Source organism: Cucurbita pepo, chromosome LG04, assembly GCF_002806865.2.
Source record: "Cucurbita pepo subsp. pepo cultivar mu-cu-16 chromosome LG04, ASM280686v2, whole genome shotgun sequence".
Lineage (NCBI taxonomy): Eukaryota > Viridiplantae > Streptophyta > Magnoliopsida > Cucurbitales > Cucurbitaceae > Cucurbita > Cucurbita pepo.
In genome coordinates, this window is record NC_036641.1 from 8724740 (window position 1) to 8738088 (window position 13349).

At 35.7% G+C, this 13349-nt stretch overlaps 1 protein-coding gene across 3 annotated transcripts; it reads right to left on the reverse strand.

Moving 5' to 3' along the window:
* Positions 1 to 1461: 1461 nt before the first annotated feature.
* LOC111793453 (stomatal closure-related actin-binding protein 1-like) lies at positions 1462 to 10586 on the reverse strand. Of its 3 annotated transcripts, XM_023675338.1 has the most exons (14): positions 10126 to 10586; positions 9266 to 9564; positions 8096 to 8224; positions 7463 to 7555; positions 6867 to 7007; positions 6651 to 6719; positions 6351 to 6434; positions 4062 to 4242; positions 3856 to 3972; positions 3680 to 3738; positions 3391 to 3525; positions 3156 to 3305; positions 2011 to 2081; positions 1555 to 1853 (listed from the first exon to the last, which is right to left on the reverse strand). In XM_023675338.1, exons 2-13 carry the CDS (start codon positions 9545 to 9547, stop codon positions 2037 to 2039), a joined length of 1485 nt encoding a protein of 494 aa, XP_023531106.1. In that variant the 5' UTR covers positions 9548 to 9564; positions 10126 to 10586; the 3' UTR covers positions 1555 to 1853; positions 2011 to 2036. The 3 variants fall into 3 exon arrangements, with proteins under 3 accessions (XP_023531105.1, XP_023531106.1, XP_023531104.1); XM_023675337.1 differs by lacking the exon at positions 10126 to 10586 and adding an exon at positions 9720 to 9873 and having other exon boundaries at positions 1462 to 2081; XM_023675336.1 differs by having other exon boundaries at positions 1727 to 2081.
* Positions 10587 to 13349: the final 2763 nt, after the last annotated feature.

The window sequence follows — 13349 nt, forward strand, 5'->3', positions numbered from 1 at the left end:
AAGTGAGTGCCGCACAATCACAAGTCCGCTGCCATCAAAAGCGCGATTGCGACACTTAACTCGTTTAGCTCGACTAGTTAAAGAATTTCTTTCGAGAGCCAAATACATATCGACAGTTTTACACGGTTGGATACAATCAGTCGTGAGGTACAAAAGTCGGTGATTTCACTGTTCCTTCAAAAAGAGGGCAATCTCGGATTTTGAATCCCGAATTTCATTTTCCTCGTTTCACTTTCTCTCTCTGCATTTTTTTCAATACATCTAATTTATTTACTTGTGATTATAAAGCTTAAATTTGAGTTTAGCTCAACTAGTCAGAAAATTTCTTCCAGAACGCCAGTATAATGTTTAACAAAGCCGGTGGGTTAGAGAGGCCAGACATCTGGTGGTGTGCCAACGAGGACGTTGGGCTCTCAAGGGGGTGGATTGTGAGATCCCACATCGATCAGAGAGGGAAACGAAGCATTTTTTATAACAGTGTGGAAATCTCTCACTAATAGACGTGTTTTAAACCTGTGAGGCTGACAACGATACGTAACGGACCAAAACGGACAACATATATTAACATGACGTTTTTTGTTTTTATTGTAAGGTTGAGATTAATGATATCACAGTAACCAATGAAGATAGCAAAATCCCTAATTTAAGGAAAAACAATTCCTTGAGAAACACAATGAGTGGAATTCTAGAGATGAACAAAATAAATTATCTGTCCTATCCTAAAAAACCAACCATGTTAGGGCCAAATTTAATACACATCATACCTATTTTATAACTCTATCTCAAATATTAAATTACGTCTTAATTATATAATATAAACTTCACCAAATTGTAATAAAGTCGAGTTTCATTGAAATTGTACTTGCAATTAATGCAACAAGTAACTTTTTAGGTTACATTTACCTATTAACTAATTATTATGGTCATAAATTGAATGTTACAACTCTTGAAATTACTCGGGGAAGGTTAAGAGTTTCATTTTGAGGTTATATAAAAGCATATATGTTGTCTCGTAAATTAGGCTTGAAATTTTTTAAGCTAAGTGCTAAGTTTTAGTTTAGGTTGCATGTTTAGAATCACTTTGTTTTTGGACGGATTCGAATCTCAAACAAGTGTTTTCACCATAGGATATTTGATCAACAAAGTAATTTGAAATTTCCATTCTCTTGGAATAATTCCTTTCCGTTTTAGAGTTCTTGGATATGGAGATTTAAAGGGTTTATTTTTCAACAAATTTCCAAAGGTTTCTGTAAGATCCTACATTGGTTGGAGAGGAGAACGAAACATTTCTTATAAGGGCTATAAGAGTGTACCTAGTGCACGCGTTTTAAAATCTTGAGATGAAACCTGGAAAGAGAAAGCCCCAAAAATACAATATTTGCTATCAGTGGACTAAGTTTGCACATCAACGAGGGTTTATAAGGATTGTTAGATCCAACTGACTATGGTTATCGTATCATATATCGAAATATTTGTCTATATTCAGATTGACAACATATACCATACTTGTTCTTATCAAAAGAACCAAGAAACATAAAATCACAACTTCTCCTATCCAAACAACTACAAAAGCAAATCTCTTCCATAAATTTGTACACCAATTTGAGTTTTCACTTCCAAGAACAAGTATATATATCATTCTCAGTATTTGCAGCTTGGATCAAACTAAAAATGAACATACTTGATATCAGGGGAGGGCCCATGTGGGCTTGAGTATTGTATCCACTTTGAAAACCTTGAGGCATGCATATATCAATCATGAAAAGCAATATACTCAGAGAAATCCAGGTTACATGTAATGGTTGAATGAATGAACCACAACCACAAATTCAGTCATATACTTTGTTAGCACTCTGAAACAGAAAGGCAAACAGGAAAAAGAAGATGCCTTAATGTTAGGAAGGAAGAAAACAGAAGCACCACAAACAAAAAGTGGAAGCCAATAATAACAGATCTCAATGCCATATTCTACTATCAAATGTTGAGTAATGGGAGCTAAGAATAATTTACATTTAGGGGAGATCTACAGAAGTTCATCAGTTTGCTGATGAAGCACGGTCGTCCGGTCCAGCAAGAATGATCTGCTCAATATGAGTTTTCATAACAGTATTAGATCCGAGTTGGAAAAAAAAAAAAAGAAAGCAAAGACGGGTGATGCTACTCGAGAGGAATGATTGTGAATCTCTGTCTCTTCATTAGTATTATGTATACAGTTTGATATGAATCAAGGTATCCATCATGCGATATAAACTTCAAGGAATATGTCTCCTTCAAGAGTTTTACTCATAGGACTTGGCTCTATCGATTTCTCCACCATTACAAATTGTAGTTTAAATGATCTATTGGCTAATTGATAGTTCTTTTTAAAAATAATTCCGTAATCTTGCAGTTGACCTTTGTAATAGCCTAACTAAGCTCACCGCTAGCAGATATTGACTTCTTTGGACTTTTCCATCTGGGCTTTAAAACGCATTCACTAGGGAGAAGTTTCCACACCCTTATAAGGAATGCTTTGTTCCCCTCTCCAATTGATGTGGGATCTCACAAACTACCCCCTTGGAGGTCCAATGTCCTCATTGGCACACCTCTGATACCATTTGTAATAACCCAAGCTCACCGCTTGCAGATATTGTCATATTTGGGCTTTCCCTTTTGGGTTTTCCCTCAAGGTTTTAAAACGCACTAGGGAAAGGTTTCCACACCCTTATAAGGAATGCATTGTTACCCTCTCCAACCAATGTGGGATCTCACAATCCACCCCCCCTTAGGGGTCCAACGTCCTTGTTGGCACAACGCCCGTTGTCTGGCTCTGATACCATTTGTAACAGCCCAAGCTCATCGTCAGTAGATATTGTCCTCTTTGGGCTTTCCCTTCCGTGCTTCCCCTCAAGGTTTTAAAACGTGTCCACTAGGGAGAGATTTCCACACCCTTATAAGGAATGCTTTGTTCCCCTCTCCAACCGATGTGGGATCTTCCTCCCTTTCCTTTTGTAATATTTTATCCTATCAATGAACGTTTTCTTTCCTATCAAAAATAAACATTCTAAGAAGATAATCTTGTTTAGAGGTGTGTGAAGGTTTAGGTTGGGCAGTGTAAAGATTGGAGAACCAAACTGAATAATTCATGTTCGCAGTAGAAAGTAAGCAGGACGTACATTGCAATCAAAAGCAAACCTCCTGGCTAGCATTATGGCTGCATTCCTGTCTCTCTCTGATTCAAATGCTAAAATGTAAGAAAGATCTTTCTTCACTTGCCAAAACAATGCTTGAGCTGCAGCATTGCCACCACCGCGAACTCCGCATAACTACGACCAAGAACGAGTGTAAGAGACCGATTCAGCAAAGATGTTCACATCCAAACTGAAAAAAATTCAACAATATTCAATTTACCTGCATTGATGAAGAATAATATTCTTTAGCGATGGTGTTCTTCCCTTTGCAGAGCTTTATCCGCATCTTTCCGACATGGAGTGCATGTATCGACTCTGAGGGATGATTTACTCCGTTCACCTGAGTAAGAATTACCTGAAATATAAAAAATAAAAAGAATCTCCATAAGCTTGAGCGAACGATATACCATTTATGCCACGTGTTAATGATAATTTCAACCTTCAGCACTTTCCTATACCATACTAATCTTTGCGTATGGAAAATCTACAAAAACAGAAGGACAACGTACATTAAACTCAACATCATGCTTCCGCACGAGGGCTTCAACATAGCTTCCCAGACCAGCAGCTGTAAGAAAACCAACATTTAGTTTCCTCCTATGAATTCAAGCAAAACAAGCACTAAACAGCTACAGCAACCAAGACAATAATTATTGATTACTTATACATACAACTCTTAAACTACCTGGATCAATGGGGCCAGTGGTTGTCAAAGTGATTCTATGATCATCTAAATGAACGTCAGCTTGCAAGATTTTCCCGACGTCAAAAGGCTCCGGTGCATAAACTGATTTTGTAGCTCCTGTGATAATAACGGTTCGGGTCAATATTAATAAAAAAAATATTTGGAATTCCCCTCAATAAGTAAAATGCAGAGCTTTTAGAGAGTACCTGAAATAAGTTCTTTCTTGCCACCTTCAGATCCTATGCGGTACCACTGAATAAAGCATTTTGAAAGGTCGGGAGCTGTATCACAAGAAGGTTGGATATGGAGACAAGAACCCAAACACTCGGTGCCTTCTATCTCATAAATGTTGGAGCTGTCTCCCATTGCCTTCTTGCTTATTGCAAGCTGGAAAAAGTGACAGTATAAAGAAAAGAGATCAGGATAATTTAAAAATAAATAAAACAGAATCTGTATTTTCAAAAATGAAATAGAAATGGACCGGTTAGCGAAAAAGGGAACGGGAATAGAAAAAAGAACAAGTAAATGAAAATGAAAAGCACAGTCACACAACCTAACTACATTGCTTCAACTTTGTAAGCAATTTAGGCCACACTTTATAAGAAACTTCGGAGGTACTATGTAACAGCCCAAGCTCATTGCTAGCAAATATTATCCTCTTTGTGCCGTTACAAAGGATATCAGAACTAGTCATTGGGCGGTATGCCAGCGAGGATGCTAAGCTCCGAAGGGGGGTGAACACGGAGCGGTATGCCAACAAGGACGCTGGGCCTTGAAGGGGGTGGATTGTGAGATCTCATATCGGTTGGGGAGGAGAACGAAGTATTCTTTATAAGAGTCTCTCCCTAGCAGACACGTTCTAAAATCTTGAGGGGAAGCTTAAAAGGAGGCTTCAAACTATCAAATTTTCTTAAAGAAATGAAGCGAAAACAGTATTGAGAGGTGCCATTATCCCATGATGTATGAAACTTACATTGGTCTTATCCCCAGGACCCAAGAAATCGACTGTTTGCGAAGTCTAGGTCTTTAGGCCGATAAGCTTAATCATTAGCTTCTATAAAAATAATTTCCAAGAGTTTGAGAAAGAATTATAGAAGGTCTTGCCTCATATTATCACAAACCGGGTTCTTTTGTACCAAGTTCTTTCGTACAATAGTTCTAAAATAGAAAACTCAATGGAACTTTCCAACAGAACGAGTGGGGGGAAGGAGTTGACTCTCATTTGGTTAAATGGGAATCCGTTACCAGGGCTTGCAATTTCTTGACCGCGTTTAGGAACCTAGTGTGGGGAGGCATAGAACTGTTATGAATAAATAGGTGAGAAATTACGAAAAATGGGATTCTAATATACTTGTTAATGGAACATTCACAAACAATAGAAAACTTTTCTGAAAGAAAACTTTTGAGAAATGATCCCCCATGACCTTATTCTAGCAAAGAACATTTGGATTGCCCCCTTTTTCTTTGTGGGGGAACTTTTTCTTTCTAAGAAACTAAGCTTTGATTGAGAAAAAAGAATGAACGAACAAGCACATATAAAATGAACAGCCCTACAAAAAATGGGAGCCTAAAGATCTACAAGAGAGGACTCATCTCGAAAAGGATAGAACCTAGCTAATAATTACAGTAGCCTTAGCCACCTTTTTATGTCCTTCATTCCTCTCATGCCAAATCCACCAAAGAACGGCAAAGAAGCACACCTGCCAAAGAATTTCACCCCTCGGCCTAAAAAGGTAGAAACAACAAAACCTCCTTCATCCAAGCCCAACAATCCATGCTCCAAGCCAATAAACCTCTCCAAGCCAATAAAAACAGAGAGGATAATTCTATGGCGGAGGAGATTCTTTTACATTCGTAATTTCATGATATGGGTTCATTCTTGTGACGCATTACTTCTTTTCTCTTTTGTGGAATCTTTAGAATAAGAGAAACAATAAAATTTTTAGAGCTATTGAAAGATCTTGTGAGGGAGGCTTATCTCTTGCCAAGTTTCACGTGTCTACTGGTGTTAGTTTCCAGGAATTTTTGTATTTTTTTATTTGAGCCCTTTTTTATATATTTAGTTAGTGGCTGGGTGGCTCCTTTCATTGGGCTGTCTTTTTACACGTCCTTTTGTATTCCTTCATTTATATTTGTGATGGCATGATTTCAATCAAAAGCCAATGCTGTGACAACCAAAAAGTATTTAGCTCATAACAACTAATGGATAAGGGCGACACACTCAATGGGTAGTCTTTAAGAAGAAATCTGAATAAGATGAAGCAATTTTCTCGTCCTAATATGTTTCATTTTCGGGCAATGTAGAAAAACGACCATCTGCAATATAGTGTTCTCTTTAACTAAAAGCTACAAACACGTTTCACTCCAGAAATAAATTTAACATAAAAAGCATCACTCTCAAGGCCGCATGCAGTGCTTACAAAACTATAAAACCAATAGAAACCACATAATATCAGAACTAGAAGTTGCCTGTATCATAAGATCAAAAAACTTACTTCTTTCTGAAGTAGTATAGAATACTTAGACTTTTCAGCAAGTTGCAGTCTCAATGCGTGAAGCTCATGTTCCATATCCATAACCTACATATCCCGAAAACTTAACATGGTATCAAATTTATGCGTACTTAAAAGAACCATATAGAGGGTCCATCTCTTCATCATTTTTGCCATTTAATACCATGAAAAGTCAGCCAAAATGCAAAACTCAAATATGATATTGCCACTTAAATTAATGTAAAAGGTATATAAGCCAAGTTGTATGATAATAAGCATAGAGAATGAGGATAGAACGTGGACCTTGCTCGGTTGGTGGAGCATTTTGATCCTTCTAGCCTCTTGAACCTCCTTCATTAGTTCTTCGAGGTCCTAACCACATTTCAGAATTGTGCTAGTTAAGCTATTGAAAAGCAAAAAAGAAAAAGAAGGAAAAAACAGCAACGATAATGAAGATACATATTTTTTAAGAACAAAAAATACATAATTCTTGAGAACAGTTAATTAAAAGAGAGAAACCTGCTTCCCAGCCGCCCGAGACATTCGTTCATGTTCTTGTAGGGCCTCTTCCACTCTCTGAACAGCTTCTCTTGCATTTTCAATTTCTGCACGAGCAAAAGCCCTTTCTTCATCCACAAGTTTCTTAGCATCTTCTGATGCCTGCAAAACAAAATAAACTCTCAACGCTGGAACAGAAAAGAAAGTGAACAAATAATTTTGTGAAAGGTAATGCCTCAAAATTTAAAAATTAATTAATTAATTCAACATCTTATGCAAATTAAAATTAATCATCTTCATGCATCCATATGCTTAAAAGTCAAAAAACAAAGTACGAAGACTTTCACATCGAAGTTTATTATTATCCTCTCACATTTCTTTTAAAGCCCCTTAATCAATCTTTCAATTAAAACAAATAAACTATTTAGCACTTTAATTGAAGTACTACACAATTGCTTAAGATATGTCCGTCTCACCACTTTGTGTATGTTTCATTTATCATAATGCTTAGTTCTTAATAAAAGAAATAAGAAGAAGAAACAACTAAGTATTTAATACATGTGCTTTCTAAGATAAGGAAAAATATCATCCATATTTAATTAGAATGCTAAACTTACCTGCTTAAGAAAATTAGCTAGCTTCTTCACTTCAGCCTTTTCTTGTATTAGTTCCCCTTCCCGCTGAGTAAGTTGAACTGCTAATGCCTCCACCTGCAATAAGCAGAATCAAGCACCCACATTATTTTTCTCGTGTTCGGAGATAGCACCAGTTGCAACAAGACATTGCAAGTTAAAACCAGAAAGGTAGGTTTAATGTTTTTCAACAAAATGGTCGCATAAAACTCTCAGAGCGTCCACGACTTGAGCAAAATAGCAGATACTCAAAAGCAGAGAAATCTCACTGTATTATACACAATTCTAAAACCTAAGCCAAATAGCACTTATCATCAGAACTCTTTTCATGTTATGGCCAACACCCAGCAAGGCCTTGTTAATAAATTCTTCTAGAAAACTATTTTCTTAGACTAAATTATAAGTTCAGCGGTGAACTTTCATGTTTGTGTTAAGTAGGTCTTTGAAATTTAAAAATTGTCTAATAAGTTCTTAAACTTTTAAATTGAAGATTTGGGAACTTATTACATGCTTTTTAAAGTTTAGGGACCTATTACATACAAACATTAAAGTATTAATGATAAAATTATAGTACAAGATTTCCAAATGCAACATCATCTAGTAAGTCAAAAAATCTACCATTGCAATTGCTTCCTCTACATCGTCCTTGTTCCTTCCAGCAACACGCCCTCTTAATGCTTCCAATGCATCCCTAAGCTTCTTCAATAGAACATGTTTTTCCAGTGAAGCTGCCTCTCTTAGTCTAGCCTGAATTGCACACATAACTAGATTATAATTGGTGCACCTCGGTATAAACATCCAATTTCAGATTTTCGCAAGTTAGTAGCTGAAATAGAACTATGAACGCAGAATTCGCCAAAGGGAACCGATCCACATCGTTCAACTTGCATCAAATCATGAATGAAATGGATCAAATAAATATAATTTTATTTGATATCTAAAGAGAGTATATATTTGTGCGTAAGTGTGACAGAGACTTTTTATTATTACTCGTTTACATGACATACAGAGTAATTAAAATCTAAACACATTCGAAGATGAAGATAATTTTAAGAGTATGATTTCTAATTTTGGTTAAATTAAAAGTTAAAGTCCATGAACTTTGAAGGTTGTATCGAATAGTTCTCTCACGTCTAGTACATCTATATATTTTTAATTTTGTGTTCAATAAGTCTCTGATATTTAAAAGTGTTCAATAGATTTCTAAACTGTGAGATCCCACATCGGTACGAGAGGGGAACAAAGCATTTTTTATAAGGGTGTGGAAACCTCTCCCTAGCAGACGTGTTTTAAAAACCTTGAGGGGAAGCCCGAAAGGAAAAGACCAAAGAGGACAATATTTGCTAGCGGTGACTATACATAAACTTTCAATCTTGTGTTAAATAGGCCTCTAAACTTCGATTGTGTCTAGTAGACCTTAAACTTCCAATGACAAGTAGGTCAAATAGATTTCTAGCTTATTAGACATTTTAAGAAGTTTATAGATTTCAGAACTATTCAATTTTTTCTTTTTAAATGCATCAAGCTATAAGACACAAAATTGAATTTCTCTCCTATAAAACCTTGAAGTTTCAATTTTGAGCCTACTTCCATGAATTTTTTAAAACTTTTTAATAGATTAGAGGCTAAGCTTTTAATTTAAGCTTCAACTTTCTATTGAACAGGATAAGATAGCCTGATAGTAAGTAAGCAATACCAAAGCAGATATTTAGCTTGTAAACAAATTATGAAAAGTGGATGGATTTCTTGTTTCGATAGGAAACAGAATTATTCATTAAGAAACCTAACCTCTTCTGACAATTTAGCAGCAGCAGCCAAACCCTTCTCAAACTTACTGGCCAAGTCTCGAACCGAGAGGCGATTCTGCTGTTCCAACAGTTGGGCAGTCTCACGAGCAACTACCTCCTTCATAGATAGTACTTTGGGATCATCTTTAGCCTCCACAATCTGATTGTTCGCTCCGATTTTGTAGTTTGGAAACCGATTAGAAGCAAATATAACATCAGCTGATACAGCTGAGACACCCCCTCTTTGCATTGAGTCACTATAAGTACGGCTAATCCTTGTCATTTTCTAGGCCGGTTACTCTGTAAAACACCAGATTGAATAGATTTAAAAACCAGAGTAAAAAAAGAACCGAACGAATGGGGAGTTTTGAAAAACAAATTTGCGAGAGATTTGCCGTGAAAAGGGGGAGAGAAAACAAGACAACAAAATATTGAGCTCAGTAAAGACCATCTACCTTAGCTTTGTCGGATCATCCATTCTTTCAGAAACTTCTAAAAAAATCTCTCACTCTTTTTAATTTTCATGGATGTGATGAAATCTCATACAAATTCTCGAATGTTTTACTCTATTTTCACAAATTTCATATGCACCAAATAGCCATCACAGAAAGCAGCCATTCCAAAGAACACAAAGACAAATCACGAATCGATAACCAAAATTGACCTACCAAAAACACGGAGTATCAAACAATGCAGCAATTTATAATTACAATTGAAGATCACAACTACACGCAAAACACAAACAGTGCAACGAAAACCAAAACCAAAACCAAAACCAAAACCAAATTAGCAATCAAAAGAAGAAAAAAAAAAAAAAAAAAAACTCAAAATTAGAGACAAAAAGGTGAAGTTTGGACTTACAGAAGACTAAAAACACTCCGTCGAGAAATCAAACAAGTAGGTGTAGGGATCTTCGGGCCTCTGATTCTCGGATCAGATACGGAAGAAGCTCTTCGACTCGATCACCAAAACAAAGCCAGAAAAACGTAATATCAATCAAGCTAGAGAGAGAGAAGAAGAGAGAAATTGCAAAAAGTAGCTGGTTCGCTTTTTGAAAAGCAAGAGCAATAGAGAGAGAAAGAGAAGCCGGCCAGATAATTAATTTGGGTAAATTGAGAGTTCAAAGAAGAGGAAGAAGATTGAAAGAGGGTGAAGAGTGGACCATGGAGTTACATATGCTTATGCTTTAAACTTGAAGCTCTTGGCCATGGCGGGTCCTTCTCGCCATTATTTCTTCTTCTTCTCTATCCCTCTCTCTCTCTCTCCTCAGACCGGTTTCCCCTTCCCCCGTTTTATTCCCACGCCTGGATTTTTGCCGTTAGGTGAATGCTTGTTCCAAAATAAATAAATAATATATATATATATATACATAATAATTAATATTTATAAATTAATATATTATAATAATGATTTTAATTTTATAAGCATAATTAAAATTTATTAGGGATATTTAGTATGATTTAATCATTTATATTTTTATCTTTTTTATTTAAATTTATCGGATAATATATTTTTTTTTTCTCTAATCATAATTTGACTTTTAAATTTGTGTTTTTTTCTTTTCTATTTTGATTTTAATTTTTTAAAAGGTCAATACTTGGAATTTTGAAATATAATTATTTTATTTCTATAATTTTTTAAATACACATTTACAAAAATATACTAATATTATTCACTGTTTGGAATTGGTTGATGTGACTCTAACTATTTATTAAATAATGACATCATCTTTTTATTAAAAACTCAAAAATAAAATAATACAGTGAAAACTAAAATAATTATTTAAAATTAAAAAAAAGTCATTGATCCAATAAAAATATTAAGATTTTAATTATTATGCTGATGCGGACAAATTTGTTGCCTTTATCCAATAAAATAAAAAAAAAATATTTTTTTTGTAAATAACTCGAGGCTAAATTAATAATTAATTTATTTTTTGTATGTACATTCACTGAAAATAAAAAGGTGTGTTAATGTAGACTTTTAAACTTGATTTATTAATTAAAAATAATAAAAATAAAAATATGCTATGTCAAATTAGAAATTTACCGTAAAATTCATTGAAAGAAAAGTTTTTATTTATTTATTTATTTTATTTTATTTTTACAATAGTGGTTTATTAATATTTGAATTAATATGGAAGTTTTAGCTTTGATAGTATTCATCATACTTAATTAAGNCTTTTTTTTTTTTTTTTTTTTTTTGTTCGATACTTCTTTTCTTTTTTCTTCACTTCGACATGTCATTGCTCGAGATTTCTTATAGTCCCTCTTCCAACAATAACGCATCGACCAAAAGTCCAAGCACAATGTTTTTTGCAAGAACTCCACCATTGATCCAGTGCATTTGACAAGATCTCCTTCTTTAACAACAATTCTCAAAGGAAGAAAAGAATGAAAATAGGTCACGGTGACACTCTAAACCGAAACTCTTATCGACTATTGTAACAGCTCAAGTCCACACCTAGCCGATATTATCTGTTTTGGCCTATTATGCATCACCGTCAGCCTCACGGTTTTAAAATGCGTCTACTAGGGAGAGGTTTCCACACCTTTTTAAGAAATGCTTTGTTTCCCTCTCCAACCAACGTGGGATCTCACAATCCGCCCCCCTTAGGGACCCAACTGGCACACTGCCCGATATCTAGCTCTCATACCATTTGTAACAACCCAAGCCAACTGCTAGTAGATAGCTTTTAGCCATCATGTATCGTCATCAGCCTCAAGATTTTAAAACGCGTCTACTAAAGAAAGGTTTTCACACCCTTAGAAGAAATGTTTCGTTCCCCTCTCCAACCGATGTAGGATCTCACAACATACATTTCGATGGTATAACTTAAACGCTCCTCATGGGTTCCAAATGACTCTTTTTTGGGCTAGAGACAGGGTGGTTCTCGATGGTTGAGAAAGTTAAAAGAGAATTTTTTGATATAGATCAACTGGCTATGAGGGCCATGACATGTACCTACCTCCGCAGCCACCTTCACAAGATCCAAGTGCCACACAACCATATTTGCAGCAAGCTTCCAAGGACCCTTTTCCTCCTCCAGTCAGCCTACCAGAAAAGAGAAAGTTTAGCTGAATTGGAAATTCATGGATTCTATTACTACAGTCAGTCTATCGAAGCATTTCTTATAATCCCTAACAGACTTTCTTATAATCCCTAACAGACTGCATTTGAAAACTTTGAGGGGAAGCCCAAAAAGGAAAGTCCAAAAAACACAATATCTGCTAGCAGTGGACTTTGACAATTACAAATGGTATTAGAACCAAACACTGTGTAGTGTGCCAGGACGGTGGACCCCCAAGGGAGATGGATTGTGGGATTCCATATCGATTGGAGAGAAGAATGAAATAATTTTTATAACGATGTGAAAACCTCTCCCTAACAAACACGTTTTGAAACCTTGAGGGAAAGCCTAACGAAGACAATATTTACTACTTACGAGAGATTTTTTTTTTCTTTTATATTCATTTCCATGATTCATGAAGTTCTAAAATCATCCACAAACAGATTAAAAGAAGAACATAGTAGTTTTACAATGTTTGGCCCAGATTTCCTGTATCATACCACTAGTTTCTCACGAACCAGGTGAACTAACCTCATACTGAGAAAGCAAAAATCTACAAATAAGCACAAATGTTTCAACCATAAACAATAAATGGATACCCTTCATACCTTTCAGGCTGGTAAGGGTGTTCGTCGTCCAAGCTTCACGACGTCCCGGATGGCCATGTCAGGGAGCAACCTCCAAACGTTATTTCCCAAGCGAACTCCAGATGGACCGTGCCGAATACAAATCTCTCATGTAAGCAGGAATCTGTCAGACAGGAAAGCCAAAGCTTAGTTATAAATAAAAAGGATTGGAGTTAGAATTTCCTAGATAGATGCCAACTAGAGTTACAAACTCCATTGATACTTATCTCCTCTTTCTTCGCTAGTTCTTTTCCTAGCTAACAAGATTGGAAGCTGGAAATGTTCCAAAATTGATCAAAACTTTATAAATGAAAAGAATTGGAAGTTATAAGTGTTCCACCAACAATCATTTTACAATCAACAAGTACTACAGACTATGTCCCCCCCCC